The sequence below is a fragment of the Oncorhynchus clarkii genome, chromosome 21 (assembly GCF_045791955.1).
Source record: "Oncorhynchus clarkii lewisi isolate Uvic-CL-2024 chromosome 21, UVic_Ocla_1.0, whole genome shotgun sequence".
In the NCBI taxonomy this organism is placed as follows: domain Eukaryota; kingdom Metazoa; phylum Chordata; class Actinopteri; order Salmoniformes; family Salmonidae; genus Oncorhynchus; species Oncorhynchus clarkii.
Genome location: NC_092167.1, coordinates 35,291,365 through 35,312,391, shown reverse-complemented (window position 1 = coordinate 35,312,391; position 21,027 = coordinate 35,291,365). Strand labels below are relative to the sequence as shown.

Below are 21,027 nucleotides of genomic sequence, written 5' to 3'. Positions count from 1 at the left end.
AGTGCCTTTGAACGGGGTATGGTAGTAGGTGCCAGGCGCACCGGTTTGTGTCAAGAACTGCACCGCTGCTGGGTTTTTCATGCTCAACAGTTTGCCATGTGTATCAAGAAAGTTCCACCGTCCAAAGGACATCCAGCCAACTTGACACAAATGTGGGTAGCATTGGAGTAACCTTGTGGAACTCTTTCAACACCTTGTAGAGTCCATGCCCCGACAAATGTAGTCTGTTCTGAGGGAAAAGGGGGGTGCAACTCAATTTTCAGAAGGTGTTCCTAATGTTTGGTATACTGACTGTAGTTTCTTAATCTAAAACTGCTGCAACTGATTTCAGCTACAGTCAATAACCACTGTACATGGGTTGGAAAAGTAAAATAAGGTCTAAAACAGCAAATCCCTCCTCTATCTCTCTCTAACTCTCTCTCTCTCCTCTCTTTTCCCAAGTGTGTTCTGAGGAGACCTTGAATGAGATTCCCCTTCGCAACAACTCTTACGCCACCAGCTCCACCTGGAAGCACAACTGCGTCAACCCGGGACATTAGTAGGACGCTGGAGGAGAACGGTATCCTCGACAAGGATGAGGACTTCTACAGTGGACGCATGGACCGTGACTTCTTCTCCCAGTCCATCGGTCTCTACTCAACATCAATCCCACTGAACTTTGACCTCATATGTAAGGATGTCAGAAAATGGTGAGGAGCAATATGAGCAATCTATTAAAAGGTTGACTTACAAAGTACAGGTCCTTTATTTTTTTTATATTGTGATATTGTTATGAACATTTTATTAGAGGGAATTTGAGCCTGTAAAGGACTAGAACTCATAACCTCACAATCAACATCCTTTCCTTGCCATTCTATCCCAGTGTCTTCCTTTTGTCATTCCTTCAAACTTTCTTGCATCTACAATAGGCCAACATACGTTAATAAATTAACAATAGTCTGCCAAAACTGTACATAAAACTGCATGGTAACCATGGTAATCGTTTATGTGATATTTAATAGTAGGCTACTTCCTCTCAACAGCTCCTTTGTGGCTCTGCTGAGTTTTAATTTCCTGTACTACAAAATGTGCAGGAAACCAACTCTACTGTAACAGTAGCAGTTTTAGTCAGTTGTGAAAAGTCATGTTACACATATTTCTTTAAATCAGTGACGTGTCATTTTTATCAATGTTTAGTTTATTCATCACAATTCACAATTATACACACACACACATTTTTTACTGTAAAATGTGCATACAGTGCCTTCAGAAAGTATTCATACTGTAGCCCTTGACTTATTCCACATTTTGTTGTGTTACAGCCTGAATTACATTTTTATTAAATTGATGGGTTTTTCACCAATCTACACACAATAGCCCATAATGACAAAGTAAAAATAGATTTTTAGAAATGTGTAAAAATGTATTGAAAATAAAATACCAAAATATCTAATTTACATATGTATTCACACCCCTGAGTCAATACATGTTAGAATCACCTTTTGGCAGCGATGACAGCTGCGAGTCTGTTTGTCTAAGAAGAGCTTTGCACACCTGGATTGTATAATATTTGCATATTATTCTTTAAACCTTTCTTCAAGCTATGTCAAGTTGTTTGTTGATCATTGCTAGACAGGCATTTTCAAGTCTTGCATTGATTTTCAAGAAGATTTAATTCAAAACTGTAACTAGGCTACTCAGGAACATTCAATTTAGTTTTGCCACATATTTTGCAGTATTACTCTAGTGCCTTGTTGCAAACAGGATGTATGTTAGGTCATATTTTTAATTCTGTACAGGCTTCCTTCTTTTCACTGTGTCAATTAGATTAGTTTCGTGGAGTAACTACAATGTTGTTGATCATCCTCAGTTTTCTCCTATCACAGCAATTAAACTCTGTAACTGTTTTAAAGTCACCATTGGCCACATGGTGAAATTTCTGAGTGGTTTCCTTCCTCTCCGGCAACTGAGTTAGGAAGGACGCCTATATCTCAAAACATTTGACATTATGAGTTATTGTGTAGGCTAGTAAAACTACATCTAAATGTAATCCATTTTAAATTCAGACTGTAACAACAAAGGAAAAGGGGTGTGAATACTTCCTGAAGGGATGTACAGTATGTTTCATCGTAGACCCCTTAATCAAAACTGAACTGCCTAAAGGGGAGACAAGGCAGTCTGACTACTAGAGTTCACATTGCCTTACTGCCACCCAGATCAGAGAGACTGTAGTGAAACAGTACAATATGCGTTAAAAATGTGTCCTCTTTCATTTCTCTGTGTTCACCATCTTGAAAATAATTTATTCGATTTATATTTTAATCCGAAATCATTTCCAGTTGAAAAAAATGATAGTCTGCATATTGCATTGTTTTTTATCCCCACCATAAGTGGTTAATTTTTAAGCAATCCAATCTGATGTAAAGTCTGGGCATGGCTGCGGCAGATTTTTCCAACCCCCCGCCCCACACACACACACACACACTCACACACACACACACACGCTTTCAAGCTCCCTCCCCGACTCTCTCTCTCTCGCTCTCTCACACACACGTATAATTTTATACAACGGTGGGGGCCTTTAAGAAAATTTCATAGATTTGTGTCGTGTTCTGCAGTTCAGAAAGGGAGCGTTGTTTCGTGTGATCTTGAGGCACAGTTACCAGGCAAGTCTGCCTTCGTGTCTGATTTGGGGGGGGGGGGACAAACAAGTAACAATTTATACAAGCAGTCATGCACCCCCTTTCTTGTAACAATGTGAATGTTTTTTGAGGAGGGAGGGGTGCGCGGAGAGAGGGAGAGAGATGCAGAGAGAGAGAGAGAGAGAGAGAAAGGAGGAGGGGTGGTGGGGGGGCGTTCTGCAATAATATAGTCAGCCATTTTTTATGTAAGGGGATTTTTCTTATTGGGGGGGTTGTTAAAAAATAAATATAAGGGCGGCCATCTTTGTTTCCTTGCGTTGTAGTGTAAAATATTCCAAAACGCCCCCCACTTTTTTTCTGGAGTCGATTTGAATATTAAATAAATATCATAATTCCGGAGGATTTCTGATTTCGAGTACGGAGCCGATGACAGGAATATAATGTCCTCTCCTCTCCGGTCCTGTGAGGAATACAAGGGCATGTTGGTTAATTCCAAAGGAGGAGATTTTGATGAAGAAGAGGACGACGGAGATCTAGACGAGAACGCAAGCGACATAAACTCGCCGGCGGCGCCTCGAGAAACTGCAACACTAGCCGCGCCAGGTAGGCTATAGTAGGCTACAGGAGACAGACACTGGCGAAAGACTCGGGAGCGCGCACACAAAATAGAAACACATCCAAATTGTGAAAAAAGTAAGACAGGACACGTTGTGCCGCTCATCTCAATAGTTATATTTTGCTACAATATAATTAGTTGCGCCCCATTTGCTCCAGAGTATAGCGCAGCTTTGAAATAGAAAGAGTTGAGGATTCCAACTTCTAAACCAACTTGAGAATGCTCTTTTCGTTTTATCCCATATACATTGACTACAATTAACAAAGTTGATCCTCGACTTTCTTTTCATCCGTAGAATGGTGCCACAATATATATCATATCTCAATATGAATAGGTCGACGTGAAGGGTAAAGCTCACGACATCACTGTTAGAAAACATGGACTCCCCAGCAATACGCTTTCTGATAGTGATCTTTAGAATAGTGATGTGTAAGGCGTAAGCGTTAAAACCGGATGATGGAGTGAGTGCTGGTATGACAGCGTGTAAATAAACTTGACCCTACCCCCTGACTGTCTCCACACTGACAGGGACGGTTCATGATAGGACACTGACACTCTACTCAAGTTATGAATAGAACCGTTATGTGTCGACTACAGGGCCTTTGTTTTCCCTCTCTTTTCGTTGTCATAGCAGACTAACACATATTTAACAAGTAGACATGTAATAAACATAATAAATATTGCCACATGAAAGAAAGGACTTGCCTACAGGATGTAATGTGCAAAACAGTTTTTTTTTCTCCAAATAAGTTTATTTTTGAGGGACTATGATCAGGCCTACCTGGTTCCTGAAAACCTAGTAACATGCTTGCATTATTTTACAGTTCATTTGAATTAGCCTAATTAAATAGAATGCATGTGCATGTAGCCTATTCAATAGTAGCATTCGATAGGCTATTGCATATCATGATTTTGGGATATTCAACAAGGGCCCATTTAGAATCACTGAATTGCTCGTCTCGAGACGGACAAGCGCGCGAATCAATCAGTGCGCTTCCCGCCGTTGCCAACCCCCAGCGACCTCCGCCAGCGGTTGTCGCTCTTGTGGTCAGGACTCAGGTTTTGGAGTTAACGGGAAGTAGCCTAGGGTAGGGAGTTGTTTCAGCCACAGACGCCCCATTATTTTGACTAGATACTCAAGTGGCCGCTCTAACAATAAAAATACATGTAAATAAAATGGAAGGCAGTCGGGAGGAGGCAAGAGCAGGTGGGACCATTTTAGCCAATGAGAGGGCAGATACGCCTGCGAACTACAGGCACAACTCCGATATAAAGTGTTTTTTTCCTCAAAGTTCCCGGTATGTCACATGTGCTACTTATATCAGTACACTAGTAGTAACCTAAGCATTACGAACCTTCTATTCGATCAAATAAGCCACAAGTAACAAATAAGCCTTTACATATTTGTTTTAACCAAATTCGACACTCTCATTGATCTCCATACAAAACTCCTCGCTTTGGTGAGCGAAAAAACCGCAAAACCGCCACCTGCTGGAGAAGACAGATTTTGGGCCTAGTTATCCCTCTCGCTTCGCCTCTTCCTCTCCGGTTCAGTTCATCAGATATAGACAGACTGGCTTGCGGCCTTAGAATCACCGAGCCCCGCGTGCGTGCTGCTGCCGCCTATGGCTGCACTCTGCAGCAGACATGCGGAGACTTTGTTTGGGCGCGCGCTGCGGGTTGTAAACCCTACTGTAGGCGCCCAACAAAGACAAACAATAAAAACGAACTAATTTATACGATGTACATGGTGGCCGTAAGCGATAGTTCTTGGTGATTTCTTTCCCCTTTTCTCCACCCTCCTGACAATACATAGACTTATCTTTCTCTCACTCTCAAAAAGGCTACCGTCTCTTTGCCCAGTGAAAAACTTGAATAAAGGTTTGAAAGACTCATTTGGAAGTCCCTTGAAAACTCACTAACACATCCTCAAAACGTCGTGGTGTTGTCTTCGAAATAAAGCTATGACATGTTTGATTGGTTTCTATTTCCCCAATTGTTTATTGCAGGACAAATACAGTATAATGCTATGGTTACACATTTCTTATATGACAGCCTCAGTTTTAAAATACTGCCATGAATACTATTATTGTGTGCTATACAACACTCATTGACATATAATGTCAATGTAGCCAGTTATGGCTTTGCTTTTCATTGAACTAATACCAAGCAGCTGTCAAATACACTTATCTGTCAAACACACTGACTGGAACTAATTGAACATTTGTCAGAATTCAGTCAAGGTAGAAAGTCATGTTAAGACACTAGTCCCTCCCATTTGACACATGTGGTGTCAATGCACACATCACAGCGGGATGGTGCGATGCTTCTGTTGTGCTTAATTGTGTTCAGAAGAGATTAGATTGACGATTCAAAGCCTTCAAAGAGGATTATAGTCAATATGATTTAGTCACAACTCGCTCTCTTTCTTTTCATCCACATCTCCTCTCTTCAACCTGCCGTAGAGGAAGAAGGGGGGGCATTGGACAGGGACAGTCTAGGGAGGAAGAAACGAGGGCCCAAGAAGAAGAAGGAGACAAAGAAGAAGGAGAAAGAGAAAGAGAAAGAAGGAAAACTCTCCAAAGCTAAAAAACGGAAAAAGATTGTAAGCTTCTCGGACATGACCATATCACTCCATCTATAGCCATACTTTCTGATCACACTTCATTCTATTTTCATTGCCCCCCCCCCCCCCCTTTTATGTTCTCTCTCTCTTTCTTTCTCTCTTTCCCTGTCTCCCCTCTTCTCCTATCCCCTCTCAGGACAGTGATGTAGAGAGGGACTCGGAGAGAGAGAGAGACTATGGAGAGAACTCTGACAGTGCAGCCAGCATCTTCGCCTGTGAGAAAAAGAAGAAGAAGAAACACAAGGAGAAGAAGGAGAAAAAAAAACTAAAGATGAAAAAAGACAATGGGGACAGCACGCAAGAGGAGACAATAAAGGTAAGGACACAACAAAAAAGTGTTGTCATTGTTTTGCTTCTACTTGGCCTCACTCTGATGGCTCAAGTCTAGCTCTGATTGGTTGTTTCTTTCCACCAGCCAATAGAACAGAAGACGTCTGCCCAGCTGGCTAAAGATTGGGGTCTGGAGGATGTGGATCATACCTTCACTGAAGATGACTACCGCACACTCACCAACTACAAAGCCTTTAGCCAGTCTATGAGGTACTGTGGAGATGTCACGCAGCTGACTCTATTTAACTTGAAATCAGACAGGGCCGGTGGCAGAATGTTTAGCCTAGAAACATGTAGCTTATTGCGCCTCGTTCTCAGTCAAAGGGGACAAGTTACTGAGTTATTGATTGAGATTAGATTCCTAACGTACTCATTTAGCTTCCCCTCTCCCCCTACTCCTCTTCTTCCTCATCTTCCTCTTCGCCCCTCGCAGGCCCATGATCGCCAAGAAGAACCCTAAGATCCCCATGTCCAAGATGATGACCATCCTGGGGGTCAAGTGGAGGGAGTTCAGTTCCAACAACCCCTTCAAGGGCTCAGGTGCTGCGGCCGTGGCAGCTGCAGCCGCGGCCGCCGCCATTGCCGTCGCCGAGCAGGTCTCAACCGCTTCCCCATCCCCGGAGCCCCCACCGCCCCGGAAGCAGCCCCAAACCCCCCGGCTGGCCCCCCAGCCGCCGCCCCCGCTCCGCAAGGCCAAGACCAAAGAGGGCAAAGGTTAGAAAAAGAGGAGGGTGGAGGAGTCTATTGTCATAGTATGTGTACAGTAGCAGGGTTTGAATTGGAATGGGTTTGGTCCTAACCAATTGCCCCGGTCCTCTCACTGTTTTTCAGGCCCTGGATATAAGAAGAGTCGCAGTAAGAGTCCTCGTGTTCTGGCTGAGAGGAAGAAGGCGGTGGCAGCGGCTGCGGCAGCAGCAGTAGCGGCGGCAGCAGCAGCGAAGGCCAAGAAGATGGCTCCCATACGCATCAAACTAGGGCCTCTAGGCAACAAGAGGAAGAAGAGCAGCTCTGTGAGTTTCACTATGCTATGTAATGTATATGGATGTATAGATGTGCTGTGTGGGCTACTGTCTGTGGGAGCATGCAGGTGTGTGAGAGCCGACAGATTTGACTGTGCTTCTCTATCTCGCTCTCTCCCTCCCTCCCTTCCTCCCTTCCTCTCAGAGTGGGGATGATGTTGAGGAGGAAGATTCGGAGCAGGAGGACTCCAGTGTCCACAGCTCCTCGGTCCGCTCCGACAGCTCGCCCCGCGTCAAGAAGAACAAAAGAGGACGGCCCGCCAAGAAGAAGAAGAAAAGTAAACGAAATGTTCTTTAGAAAAAGTCAACTTTCTATTCTAATCTGGTGTCTCCCAATCTCTCCCTCTTTCTTTTTCTCACTCCCTCTATCTCTTTCCCTCTCTTCTCTATCGCTCTGTCTCTCGTCCTCTCTCTCCCGGGTCTGTCTCTCTCTGCCTCATCTCTAGAACCTAAAAGAGTTCTTTGTCTGTCCCTATAGGAGAACCCTTTGAATAACCCTTTTTGGTTCCAGGTCGAACCCTTTTGAGTTCTACCTGGAACCAAAAAGGGTTCTCCTATGGGGACAGCCGAAGAACACTTTTGGAACCGTTTTTTCTAAGAGTGTACCTTGCGTCTCTCTCCCGCTTATCTTTTTCTCCATCTTTCTCTCTATGGTCTCTCTTTCTCCACAACATCTCTCCCTCTATCTCCCTCACATTGTTATACTCCCTAATTTTCTCCCCCACCCCTCTCTCTGTCAGTGCTGGGTGAGGGTGATGTGGAGGTGGATGGTTATGAGACAGACCACCAGGACTACTGTGAGGTCTGCCAGCAGGGAGGGGAGATTATTCTGTGTGACACCTGTCCCAGAGCCTACCACCTGGTCTGTCTGGAGCCTGAGCTGGAGAAGGCCCCCGAGGGCAAGTGGAGCTGCCCCCATTGTGTGAGTTACTGTAATGCTCAAAATTGGTTGTAATCATGACATCTGCGGTTGATTTATATTATTGTATGGAATAATATATTACCATTTCGCACCATATACACACTATTCCTTTAAGTGCTCCTCCACCTATTCATTCTCCATGGTCTCATTCTCCTCTCATGTCCTGCTCCTCTCCTCTTCTCCTCTCCTGCAGGAGAAAGAGGGGATCCAGTGGGAAGCGAAGGATGAGGACTTTGAGGAGTTTGAGGAGGAGAGTGAGGACATGGTGGTACCAGAAGTACCTGGGGTTGGACTGCTGGTAGGACTGGAGGAAGAGGAGGATGAGCACATGGAGTTCTGCAGGGTCTGTAAGGATGGGGGGGAACTATTATGCTGCGACACCTGTCCCTCCTCCTACCACATCCACTGTCTCAACCCGCCCCTGCCTGAGATCCCCAACGGAGAGTGGCTGTGTCCGCGCTGCACTGTAAGTCATGTTTGTTTGTTTCTACTTTGTGTGGAGCGCTTTGATTCTATTCTTCATTTTCATCTTCTTCCCCCAGTGTCCTGCCATCAAAGGCAGGGTACAGAGGATCCTCCACTGGCGATGGGGCGAGCCCCCCGATCCTGTACCCGTGCTCCCCGCCCCTGATTCCCCCCCTGATGCTCCCCCGCCACCCCCCATGAAGGGCAGGGCCGAGAGAGAGTTCTTTGTCAAGCTGGCCGGACAGTCCTACTGGCACTGTACCTGGATCACTGAACTACAGGTGTGTGTGTGTGTGTGTGTGTGTGTGTGTGTGTGTGTGTGTGTGTGTGTGTGTGTGTGTGTGTGTGTGTGTGTGTGCGTGCGTGCGTGCGTGCGTGCGTGCGTGCGTGCGTACGCGCGTGCGTGCGTGAGAGAGAGAGAGAGAGAGTGAAACAGTTGGAGAAGAGGCTAATGAGATAATATGAACAGCTGAAACGCTTGGCATGCAAGTGTGTCTACCACCTGTATTTCTTGCCTTCCTTGTTTTCATTGAACACATTCTCTCTATTCCTCTCCTCTTTTTAATCCCTCCATCCGTCTAGCTGGAGATCTTCCACTCGGTAATGTTCCGTAACTACCAGAGGAAGACAGATATGGACGAGCCTCCCAGTCTGGACTATGGGTCGGGGGGAGAGGAGGAGAGTGTTAAGAGTGAGAAGAGGAGGCTGAAAGACCCTGACTATGCTGCCCTGGATGACAAATTCTATAAATACGGCATTAAGCCTGAATGGATGATGGTCCACCGCATCATCAACCACAGGTACGTGTGTGTGAGAGGGGGCGGTGTGTGTGTGTGCGTGCATGCGTGTGCTAGTTTATTGATTGGTATGTCTGCAGTTGAGGCCGTAATGTGTGTGTTTTTCCCAGTGTGGACAAGAAGGGGATATACCACTACCTGGTCAAGTGGAGAGACCTGACCTACGACCAGTGCACATGGGAGAGAGACAATCTGGAAATGCCAGAGTTTGTCATCCACAAGGCCAACTACTGGGCACACAGGTACTAGACTACTGTACTGGCCAACTGGCATCCATGTTGGCACCAAACACTAAAACATTCAAACTGTCTCAAACCAAGTTTGCCCAACTATGTAGGCTATTGGACACTAGATTTGATAGGTTGATTGATTGATTCAGGGATGAGGTGATGAAGGAGGCCCCAGACATGCCGAGGAGGATGAGGAGCATGAGGATGGAGGAGAGCGAAGACCCACACAGATCACCTGTCAACGACGTGAGTTCTGATTAGCTCACTCACTCTGTAACAGCCACATCTATTGGTCGTCATTCTGGTCGCCAATCAACGAACACTTCCAAGTCAAAACTCTACTATCCTTCTTTACTTGTATGCCAATTATGTTGGTCTCATTTTTTCCCCCTTACATCAATATCCAGCCTACTCATTCCTTGTATTTATCTTCCAGCCTACGATAAAGTACGAGGAGCAGCCAGACTTTGTGACAGCGACGGGGGGCACTCTGCACCTGTACCAGCTGGAGGGGCTCAACTGGCTGCGTTTCAGCTGGGCACAGGGCACTGACACCATCCTGGCAGATGAGATGGGGCTGGGCAAGACTATCCAGACCATCGTCTTCCTCTACTCACTCTTTAAAGAGGTAGGACACCACTGTCAGGTGGCTCTGTGTACTATGTACACCTGTATTTGGTATTGCCGGTGCTTCTAGTCCCTTCTAGTTCTTGCTAGGGATTCTAGTCCTGTGTGGCTCAGTTTGTAGAGCATGGCACTTGCAACGCTAGTGTTGTGGGTTCGATTCCCGTGGGGGGACCAGTATAAAGAAGGTATAAAAATATTTGCACTCACTCTGGATAAGAATGACTAAAATGTAAATTGCAATGCAAATTCCTTAGCATATTCAGCTCTGTTCTATGCATTATCAATGGGTCTTTCTGCATCACAGTCACCATTGGAAATATGGTCCATCTCTTCTCTTTCCTTCCCCCCACAAAGGGCCACACCCGTGGCCCGTTCCTCGTGAGTGCCCCCCTCTCCACCATCATTAACTGGGAGAGAGAGTTTGAGATGTGGGCCCCGGACTTCTACGTGGTGACCTACACAGGGGACAAGGACAGCAGAGCAATCATCAGAGAGAACGAGCTGACCTTTGACGACACGGCCATTAGGGGAGGGAAGAAAGCCTTCAAACTGAGGGTGAGGAAGGAGGGGACAGACGGAGGGAGGGAGGAGAGGAACGACAAAAGAGATGAGAGAAAGCTGCAATCTGTCTATCGTTTTATTACGACCTCGACTAATCTCAGCATCTCCTTCCCCCCTCCTCCTTCCACTTCTCTCCCAATACAATCTCCCCCCCCCCACCACCACATACCCCTCTCGATCTCCCTCCCTCTCTTTCTCTCTTCTCCAGAGAGAAGCCCCAATAAAGTTCCATGTCCTGTTGACCTCCTATGAGCTGGTGACGATAGACCAGACCTCCCTGAAGTCTATAGACTGGGCCTGTCTAGTGGTGGACGAAGCCCATCGCCTCAAGAACAATCAGAGCAAGGTTGGCTCCCTCTGTTTGTGTGTGTGTGTGTGTGTGTGTGTGTATGTGGGTGCACTGTATAGAACCTTACTGAATTTCCTCTTCAAAGACAATAAAAGTCCAATCAATCAATGAATTATTGCCTACGATTTCTCTTCTCTCCCTGGTCAGTTCTTCAGACGTCTGAATGACTATAAGATTGACCACAAGCTGCTGCTGACTGGTACTCCTCTCCAGAACAACCTGGAGGAGCTGTTCCACCTGCTCAACTTCCTCACTCCCAACCGCTTCAAGTAGGGCCAGCCTCACACGCACATATTCACACATAGAACCACGTACACATATCACGTATAGACTGATACACACTTGGACGTGCTGTATGTATAGACGCGCACACTCGAGGAAACAGGCTAACAGACATAACACACATCTCTACCTCTACTTACATGTTTTCAACCAAAATGGCCCCTTTCTCTCTCGCTCTCCCTCCCTCCCTCCCCCCTCGCCACCCTCTCTCTGTAGTAACCTGGAGGGGTTCCTGGAGGAGTTTGCCGACATCTCCAAGGAGGACCAGATCCAGAAGCTACATGACCTGCTGGGCCCACACATGTTGAGGAGGCTGAAGGCTGACGTCTTCAAGAACATGCCGGCCAAGACAGAGCTCATCGTACGAGTGGAACTCAGCCCCATGCAGAAGTAAGGGTTGTAGGGAGGTTAGGGAGGGAGGGAAGGGAAGGGGTAAGGAAGGATGAGAGGACAGGAAAAGAGAGAGGTAGTGATGCATGGAGGGAGGGAGGGCAGGAATAGAGAGAGGTAGTGATGAAAGAAAGGTCATGAAAGAGTGAGGGAAGAGCGGAAAGAAGAGGGGAGGGAAGGTGAATAGTGTGGTAGATGGAGAGATGGAAAAAGACAGAGAGAGGGAGTATTTGACTAGTTAATCATAAAAACAATCACACTCTTAACTGTGCCCGTCTCAATTGATGTATTTTTAACAGGAAATACTACAAGTTGATTCTGACGAGGAACTTTGAGGCTCTGAACTCGAAAGGAGGAGGTAACCAGGTGTCTCTACTCAACATCATGATGGACCTGAAGAAGTGTGCCAACCACCCCTACCTCTTCCCTGTCGCCTCCATGGTAACTATCGTCATAATTATTTATAGTCATTTATGTTACAGGAATACTGTATCAACATTTTCCACTGTAAGACTGTAATTCACCTCTGAATTGCAGTACAGTGACACCTTCTGGTAGATTTGAGTATTATAGCTACAAATATATCCAGCCTATTACAGTCCAGGGGGGAAATCTAGCAATATGCATGAATGTAAATATGTCCAAACATAGATGTTTATGGAATATAAAAAGTTTATATTCTTTAAGTTATTTATCAGATGACCTTGTCCGGGGATTTAAAATAAGCAAGTTCAGTAAAGAAGCTATATCTGTGTATATGTCATCACATGGACGCGGTGTGTTGTCTTTACCGTGGTATTAGGAGGCCCGTAAGACTGCAAGCGGAGCGTACGAGGGCACGGACCTCACAAAGGCTTCTGGGAAACTGACTCTTCTGCAAAAGATGATGAGAAAACTGAAGGACCAAGGACACCGCGTGCTCGTCTTCTCACAGGTTGGTACGCACGCACACACACACACACACACACACACACACACACACACACACACACACACACACACACACACACACACACACACACACACACACACACACACACACACACGGGCAATGTTAGCACTTCCATAACCATTTCGCTGTTCTCTCTCTCTCCTCCCTGTCTCTCCTAACCTCTCTGGTAGATGACTAAGATGTTGGACCTGTTGGAGGACTTCCTGGACTTTGAGGGTTATAAGTACGAGAGGATCGACGGAGGAGTCACAGGGGCTCTGAGACAGGAGGCCATAGACCGGTTCAATGGTGAGGGAGACACTCATAGTCTAAGGGCTCTAGAAACAAAAGTCACGCCTATAGATAAAAGGGGCCTTTTTAGTTTTTTGTGAGATTTGGGTGTGTGTAATACAAGTCCACCCTCTCTCTATCTCTCTCAGCTCCTGGTGCGCCTCAGTTCTGTTTCCTGCTGTCCACCAGGGCAGGGGGTTTGGGTATTAACCTGGCTACAGCTGACACCGTCTTCATCTTCGACTCAGACTGGAACCCCCACAATGACATCCAGGTAGAATGTCTGCCATTCACTGCCATTCTATAGCCCACAATGCACTCAGATCTGTCATTAATCTACATTTCCATCAATGGAAACAAGTCTTGACAGCATACTTGTATCAAATCAAGCCATGTTTATTTGTCATATGCACAGGATACACATGTACTTGCAGGTTCCCTCTCGACAATGCGACAACAATAAGAAATAATACAAATATTTTTAAAAGCTTGTATGGTTTTTTACGCCAAATTTTGTTTTTCCGTTTTCTTTTTTCGTCTTATCTCTTCTCTACCCCTCTCTGTCTCACCCCCTCTACTTCTTTCAATCTCCCTTGTCCCACCCTGCTGTCTCACTCCTCCCTCCCCCTCTACCCTCCCTCCCCCACAGGCGTTCAGTCGCGCCCACCGCATCGGGCAGGCCAACAAGGTGATGATATACCGCTTCGTGACCCGTGCCAGTGTGGAGGAGCGCATCACCCAGGTGGCCAAGAGGAAGATGATGTTGACCCACCTCGTGGTACGGCCCGGCCTGGGCTCCAAGGCTGGATCCATGTCCAAACAGGAGCTGGACGACATCCTCAAGTTTGGCACCGAGGAGCTGTTCAAGGACGAGATTGAATGTGAGTTATTGTCAAGCATTTTGTGGCACCTGTTGATGTGGGATGAAGGGAGGATAGGAGAAAGGGGGAAGGATAGCAATAGCAGGAGGAGGATGGAGGGATATCAAATGCGAGGATAGGAGGCTGAGAGCTTAATATGAGGGGTTCTTTAGGGACTTAATATGAGGGGTTCTTTAGTGACTTAATATGAGGGGTTCTTTAGGGACTTAATATGAGGGGTTCTTTAGGGACTTAATATGAGGGATTCTTTAGGGACTTAATATGAGGAGTTCTTTAGTGACTTAATATGAGAGGTTCTTTAGGGACTTAATATGAGGAGTTCTTTAGGGACTTAATATGAGGGGTTCTTTAGGGACTTGAGAGGTTCTATAGGGACTTAATATGAGGGGTTCTTTAGGGACTTAATATGAGGGGTTCTTTAGGGACTTAATATGAGGGGTTCTTTAGGGACTTAATATGAGGAGTTCTTTAGGGACTTAATATGAGGAGTTCTTTAGGGACTTAATATGAGGGGTTCTTTAGGGACTTGAGAGGTTCTATAGGGACTTAATATGAGGGGTTCTTTAGGGACTTAATATGAGGGGTTCTTTAGGGACTTAATATGAGGGGTTCTTTAGGGACTTAATATGAGAGGTTCTTTAGGGACTTAATATGAGGGGTTCTTTAGGGACTTAATATGAGGAGTTCTTTAGGGACTTAATATGAGGGGTTCTTTAGGGACTTAATATGAGGGGTTCTTTAGGGACTTAATATGAGGGGTTCTTTAGGGACTTGAGAGGTTCTATAGGGACTTAATATGAGGGGTTCTTTAGGGACTTAATATGAGGGGTTCTTTAGGGACTTAATATGAGCGGTTCTTTAGGGACTTAATATGAGGGGTTCTTTAGGGACTTAATATGAGCGGTTCTTTAGGGACTTGAGAGGTTCTATAGGGACTTAATATGAGGGGTTCTTTAGGGACTTAATATGAGGGGTTCTTTAGGGACTTAATATGAGGGGTTCTTTAGGGACTTGAGAGGTTCTATAGGGACTTAATATGAGGGGTTCTTTAGGGACTTAATATGAGGGGTTCTTTAGGGACTTGAGAGGTTCTTTAGGGACTTAATATGAGCGGTTCTTTAGGGACTTAATATGAGGGGTTCTATAGGGACTTAATATGAGGGGTTCTTTAGGGACTTAATATGAGGGGTGCTTTAGGGACTTAATATGAGGGGTTCTTTAGGGACTTAATATGAGAGGTTCTTTAGGGACTTAATATGAGGGGTGCTTTAGGGACTTAATATGAGGGGTGCTTTAGGGACTTAATATGAGGGGTGCTTTAGGGACTTAATATGAGGGGTGCTTTAGGGACTTAATATGAGGGGTGCTTTAGGGACTTAATATGAGGGGTGCTTTAGGGACTTAATATGAGGGGTGCTTTAGGGACTTAATATGAGGGGTGCTTTAGGACCTTAATATGAGGGGTGCTTTAGGGACTTAATATGAGGGGTTCTTTAGGGACTTAATTTGAGGGGTTCTTTAGGGACTTAATATGAGGGGTTCTTTAGGGACTTAATATGAGGGGTTCTTTAGTGACTTAATATGAGGGGTTCTTTAGCGACTACACATTCTTTTTTGGGGTTGTTACATACATCTGTATATGGAATGATTTTAGTCACATCTTCATCCTTGTTTCATCACCGTTTCCTATTCCCCCAAAGTCCTCTCACCACCACGTATGTCCACCCTCTCTCCCCTACGGTGTCCAGCGGGAGACAACAGGGACGATGAGGGCAGTGTGATCCACTACGACAGCTCGGCCATCGAGAGGTTGCTGGACCGGAGCCAGGACGCTACGGATGACACGGACATGCAGAACATGAACGAATACCTGAGCTCCTTCAAAGTGGCCCGATACATGGTCCGAGAGGAGGATAAGGTGAGAGAGGGAGGGAGGGAGAGAGAGAGCGGGATAGAGAGAGAGAAGTGATAACATTGCTGTTTCAGATTGCAACTTTTTGTACGCTAGCATCTATACAGAAATATTATATGGCACGTTGGTGTATTTTTGTTCCTCTAATGCTAATCTAAGCCGTTACCACTTTCCATTGATCTATAGGAGAGTTTGTAAGTAGATTATATCACACTGGTTATGTGTAAACTGTTCTTCCATGTTCTTGCATGTGTGTGTCCAGATTGAGGAGGTGGAGCGTGAGATCATTAAGCAGGAGGAGTGTGTGGACCCAGAATACTGGGAGAAGCTGCTGAGACATCACTATGAGCAACAACAGGAGGACCTGGCTAGTAAACTGGGCAAGGGCAAGAGGAACCGCAAGCCTGTCAACTACAACGACGCAGCACAGGAGGACCAAGGTAGGTAGTTGGGAACCGTCAGTCGTGGTTGTCACGGAGATGGGTGTAGGTGCATCACTATGGCAACCTGGGGCATTCTGAATAACTTTTTGTTGTTGATAGACTTTGTGTCAGGTCCGTGTATTGGTTCATTCATGGTTGATAAAAGGATGTTGTGCTCTTTGTTAGATTTAGATATTTTCATACACGGTCTTTGTGCAATATGTTAGGTAATGCTAAAGTAATGCTGAAGCTTTGTTAAAGTATTGCTAGTAGTAGCTGCATGGGGATACCGGGCCTAGCCTGTTGACGGTACACCATGTGCTGTTTCAGACTGGCATACTGGTATTTCAGATAACCAGTCCGAGTACTCTGTGGGCTCCGAGGAGGAGGATGAAGACTTCGACGAGAGACCAGAAGGTAGGCCAAAGTACACAAGGCACAACACATTTGGAATGAAGCCTTCTCTGTTGAATGTGTTGTGATAGATTATTTTATTCTCACATTTAGTGTTTAGATTTTAAAGGAGAGACTAGATTGATATTATGTCTGCTTTACTTGTACCCGTGCTTGACTTGGGCAGCAGCCCAGCGGAGCTGACTACTGGCACCTCAAATGACCTACTGCTTGAGCTCCTGTTCTTCTTATAGAATATTAGCTCCAAAGTATTGTGGAGCTACTGCACCTAAATTCTGTATAAACAGTACCGGCATCCAAACCTATTTCAGTCCAAGTCAACTGGTACCGTAAGTACTACGCTCGTTACCAGCCACTCTCCTGACTTCTCCTCCTCCTCTCTCTATCACTCTCATTCTCTCTCTCTCTCTCTCTCTCTCTCTCTCTCTCTCTCTCTCGCTCTACCTGAATCCTCTCTCTCTCTCTCTCTCTCTCTCGCTCTACCTGAATCCTCTCTCTCGCTCCAGGTTCTCGCAGACAGTCCCGCCGCCAGATGAGGAACGAGAGAGACAAGCCGTTGCCCCCCCTGTTGGCCAGAGTGGCCGGCAACCTGGAGGTTAGACAAAATAACCTTCTGTTCTGCTGTGTATGGGTTATGAAGTCCTTATGAAGTACCTTTCACCTGGGCACTACTCTCTCGCCGTCCCCCCTCTCATGGCTTATGAACTGCATATGAATGCAACGTGTATGGGTTGTGAATGTGTTATAACGTCCTTATGTCCCCTCTAACCCTCTAGGTGTTGGGCTTCAACACGCGCCAGCGGAAGGCCTTCCTAAACGCGGTGATGCGTTGGGGCATGCCCGCCCAGGACGCCTTCTCCTGCCAGTGGCTGGTCAGAGACCTGAGGGGCAAGAGCGAGAAGGAGTTCAAGTGAGTGGAGAGGAACTGTGATTGTTTGCGTCACCGGCTACAGTATGAGCTTACACTGAGATCTTCACACTACATTGTAGTTGCTGGTCCCTCTTTGTTTGCTGTTTTTCGAAACCTTTTTCTCTCTTCCCCCCCTCCCCCTTTTCTGCTCTCCTACTGCCTCTCTCTGCCTGGTTCCTCTCTCTCCCTCACTTCTCTTTCTCTTTCAGGGCGTATGTGTCTCTGTTCATGCGTCACCTGTGTGAGCCCGTGGCCGACGGCGCCGAGACGTTCGCCGACGGCGTGCCGAGGGAGGGCCTGTGCCGTCAGCCCGTGCTGACCCGCATCGGGGTCATGTCCCTGGTCAAGAAGAAGGTCAGGGGTCAAAGTCTATCCTAGAAACCACAATGCTAAACTAACAGGCTAGCTAGTTACATTTCAACCAATAGCAACTGTTGTTTTTTTTAAGCACAGCTTTCACCCATTCAGACCTGTCAGACCAGACTCTAACAAAGGAAATCATATGAGTAAATAGAGATATTTTACAGTCATTCGACCTCTTTCCTCTCCACTAAGATTTTCCCAGGCTGTGACTTCCTCATGACATAAAGATACATCAATGAAAAGCCACAGAAATTAGAGCCCATCTTTCCCAGGGAAAGATACTTTTGGCTAGAGTAGAATTAGAACAGAACAGTACAGAAAATAACAGTATAGGACAGTACAGAACAGAATACTTTATTGCCAGTCAACAATGATTGACAGCTGCTTGGTCCTGTCTCTGAACCCTCCCCTCCTTTCTCCTCAGATCCAGGAGTTTGAGCACATCAACGGGCGGTGGAGTCTCCCAGAGCTGAAGCCAGAGATGAAGCCTGAGGCTCTGAGGCCAGAGGTCAGTGTGTCTTCCTCCTCCAGAGCCTCCTCCCCTGGAGGGACCATGAAGACTGCTACGCCCACCCCTGACCCCAGCTGTACCTCAGACAACACCCCCTGCACCTCCAAACCAGGTGGGTGAACAAAGTACACACACACGCATGCATACACAAGCACACACACACACACACACACACACACACAAGTAGGCAAGTGCGCAGCTCAAATATATCCAGCAGGGGGCACTCCAAGTCTGACCGTGATAACTGTGTGCTTGTGTACATGTGTGTGTGTGTGAGCGAGGGATGACCCTCTGCCTGTGTGTTGTGTTCAGCTACCCCTGCTCCCTCAGAGAAACTAGAGAAGAACGGGAAAGACGGAGAGAAGGAGGAGGGAGAGAAGGAGGAGGGTAAGGCCCCGTCTGAGCCAGAGAAAGATGGAGAGAAAGAGACGGAAGGGGGTAAAGCGGTAGAGGGCAACAGGAGTGCAGATCCTGAAGTGGTGAGAATTTTGAATGCTGTTAATTACACAGTTCACAGACTTAATGAATCTTGCTGACCTACATACAGTTAGTTATACCAACGACTGTCACTGAACACTATGCTTTGTCTTGTCCCCAGCCTCCAATCCCTACGAAAGGTGCTCCGCAAGAATTATCCCCTAGTACAACAACAGACAGGGAAGAGAGTGGTACAAAAGAGGAGGGGAAAGAAACAAAAACGACTGACACCCCTCCGGCCCCAGTGGAGGAGAAGAAAGGAGAAGAGGAGAGTACGGGGGGCGCACCGGGAAGAACAACTAAACAAGGGTTGGCGGTCAAAGATGAGAAACCAGGTAGTGTAACGCTCTCACCTGGCGAGAAGATGGAGGAGGAGGAGAAGGGGAGAGAGAAGGAGAACGACAAGGGGAGTGAGGAAGCCCCTGTCGCCACAGAAGCATCAGACAACAAGGAGAAGATGGACAGACAGCTACCCTCTGACGTGATGAAAGGTGAGTGACCTCACCTGTCTGTACATCCGTCCATCCGTCTGTACCTGTCTGCTAGTTAGTCAGTTCGTTAGTTAGTGACTCACTGACTAGTCACTGGTAGATAGATATATGTACACTCTTAGGTATATTTCAATGGCATCCACTGATCTAAAGGAACTCGCTTGTGTTCTTCTTGGTCACAGAGGAAGTAAAAGGTGAAAAGGATGCTGGGAAAGAAGTGGCGAAGGAGGAGGTTGCCAAAGACACCTTGCCGAAACCCCCCATCATCCCACCCGAGCGACGGCGCTTCATGTTCAACATCGCTGACGGGGGCTTCACGGGTAAACGACCCCTATCATATGACCCCTGTCATATCTGTTACTGCGTGTTAGAGCTGTGGCAGAACTCACTCTATATCAAGGGTTGTTTCAACATTCATTCAATGTTATGTTGATATTCACCCACACTGAGCTCCACACACAGGGATTTAGTATCATGGGTTGCTTTAGTATGAGGGTTTTAACATTGACACAACGTTGTGTTGACTTTTTCCTATAGAGGTCCAGAACACCCTCAGTCAGTATCACAGGTTGTTTTTATAACATTGATAGAATATTATATTGACTTTACCCTGCAGAGATGCACACACTGTGACAGAACACACGTTGTTCATTTAACAGTAAAACAACATTATGTTGACGTTATAACATTGACATTATGCTGACATTGTCCCCCTGCGGAGCTGCACACACTGTGGCAGAACTCACGTTGTTCATTTAACAGTAAAACAACATTATGTTGACGTTATAACATTGACATTATGCTGACATTGTCCCCCTGCGGAGCTGCACACACTGTGGCAGAACTCACAGGTTGTTTTAACATGGTTATAACTTTGACACAACGTTATGCTAACGTTTCACCCTGCAGAGCTTCATACGCTGTGGCAGAACGAGGAGCGGGCGGCCATCTCTTCTGGGAAGATGAATGAGATCTGGCACCGGCGGCACGACTTCTGGCTGCTGGCGGGAATCGTTCTGTATCCTTGACGGCGGTTGCCAAGGAGACCGTCTTGTCGTGTTTATTTATTGATCTTGCTGCGGCAGGGGCTTCTTGTTAGAAGTCAACAAGTCCATCCACTGATGCCTTTGTGTAGCAGAGAAGTATTAGACTGTGTCTGCAGAGATCTACACACAGACTAGAGATTGGAAGTCCATTCTGTTTGTTCTATTTCTGTGACTTTCACTAGAATTCCCAATCCCGAATCTAACCCTAGCCCTCCTAACACAAGAAACACAATTAAGATCTGAAAGAATTCGATAGGAATAAGCTTGATGATGATAGCCCCATTCATAGGCTTAGTAGAAGTTGTGCTAAAATACTTATTACTACTGACAAGCAAGATGTTTGTTTGGGATTTGCCAATGATGTATTGAGCTTGTATGACCCTTGACCTCTCTGTATCAGTCATGGGTACGCGAGGTGGCAGGACATCCAGAACGACCCCCAGTTCGCCATTGTCAACGAGCCCTTCAAGTCGCAGGCCAACAAGGGCAACTTCCTGGAGATGAAGAACAAGTTCCTGGCCCGCCGCTTCAAGGTACGACACC

General features: G+C 46.3%; 1 protein-coding gene across 6 annotated transcripts in view; it reads left to right on the top strand.

The window, feature by feature from the left end:
* Positions 1 to 2,821: 2,821 nt before the first annotated feature.
* The window catches only part of LOC139378961 (chromodomain-helicase-DNA-binding protein 3-like), a 32,033-nt gene continuing 13,827 nt past the window's right edge, over positions 2,822 to 21,027 (top strand). For 2 of the 6 annotated variants that reach the window (XM_071121608.1, XM_071121604.1), the window contains exons 1-35: positions 2,822 to 3,224; positions 5,703 to 5,842; positions 6,000 to 6,179; positions 6,279 to 6,403; positions 6,627 to 6,907; positions 7,025 to 7,203; positions 7,358 to 7,490; positions 7,953 to 8,134; positions 8,328 to 8,600; positions 8,677 to 8,880; positions 9,182 to 9,399; positions 9,507 to 9,638; positions 9,776 to 9,872; positions 10,063 to 10,254; positions 10,608 to 10,808; positions 11,023 to 11,160; positions 11,311 to 11,432; positions 11,662 to 11,835; positions 12,135 to 12,276; positions 12,638 to 12,769; positions 12,958 to 13,075; positions 13,207 to 13,331; positions 13,707 to 13,938; positions 15,639 to 15,856; positions 16,113 to 16,290; positions 16,624 to 16,689; positions 17,193 to 17,281; positions 17,463 to 17,596; positions 17,806 to 17,950; positions 18,384 to 18,582; positions 18,783 to 18,949; positions 19,069 to 19,438; positions 19,621 to 19,758; positions 20,348 to 20,456; positions 20,885 to 21,017. In XM_071121608.1, the coding sequence (XP_070977709.1) occupies positions 3,062 to 3,224; positions 5,703 to 5,842; positions 6,000 to 6,179; positions 6,279 to 6,403; positions 6,627 to 6,907; positions 7,025 to 7,203; positions 7,358 to 7,490; positions 7,953 to 8,134; positions 8,328 to 8,600; positions 8,677 to 8,880; positions 9,182 to 9,399; positions 9,507 to 9,638; positions 9,776 to 9,872; positions 10,063 to 10,254; positions 10,608 to 10,808; positions 11,023 to 11,160; positions 11,311 to 11,432; positions 11,662 to 11,835; positions 12,135 to 12,276; positions 12,638 to 12,769; positions 12,958 to 13,075; positions 13,207 to 13,331; positions 13,707 to 13,938; positions 15,639 to 15,856; positions 16,113 to 16,290; positions 16,624 to 16,689; positions 17,193 to 17,281; positions 17,463 to 17,596; positions 17,806 to 17,950; positions 18,384 to 18,582; positions 18,783 to 18,949; positions 19,069 to 19,438; positions 19,621 to 19,758; positions 20,348 to 20,456; positions 20,885 to 21,017 (5,829 nt within the window). In that variant the 5' untranslated portion in view covers positions 2,822 to 3,061. Of the gene's footprint in view, positions 3,225 to 5,702; positions 5,843 to 5,999; positions 6,180 to 6,278; positions 6,404 to 6,626; positions 6,908 to 7,024; positions 7,204 to 7,357; positions 7,491 to 7,952; positions 8,135 to 8,327; positions 8,601 to 8,676; positions 8,881 to 9,181; positions 9,400 to 9,506; positions 9,639 to 9,775; positions 9,873 to 10,062; positions 10,255 to 10,607; positions 10,809 to 11,022; positions 11,161 to 11,310; positions 11,433 to 11,661; positions 11,836 to 12,134; positions 12,277 to 12,637; positions 12,770 to 12,957; positions 13,076 to 13,206; positions 13,332 to 13,706; positions 13,939 to 15,638; positions 15,857 to 16,112; positions 16,291 to 16,602; positions 16,690 to 17,192; positions 17,282 to 17,462; positions 17,597 to 17,805; positions 17,951 to 18,383; positions 18,583 to 18,782; positions 18,950 to 19,068; positions 19,439 to 19,620; positions 19,759 to 20,347; positions 20,457 to 20,884; positions 21,018 to 21,027 lie in introns of all 6 variants that reach the window. The other 4 variants (XM_071121607.1, XM_071121603.1, XM_071121605.1 and 1 more) reach the window with 3 other exon arrangements.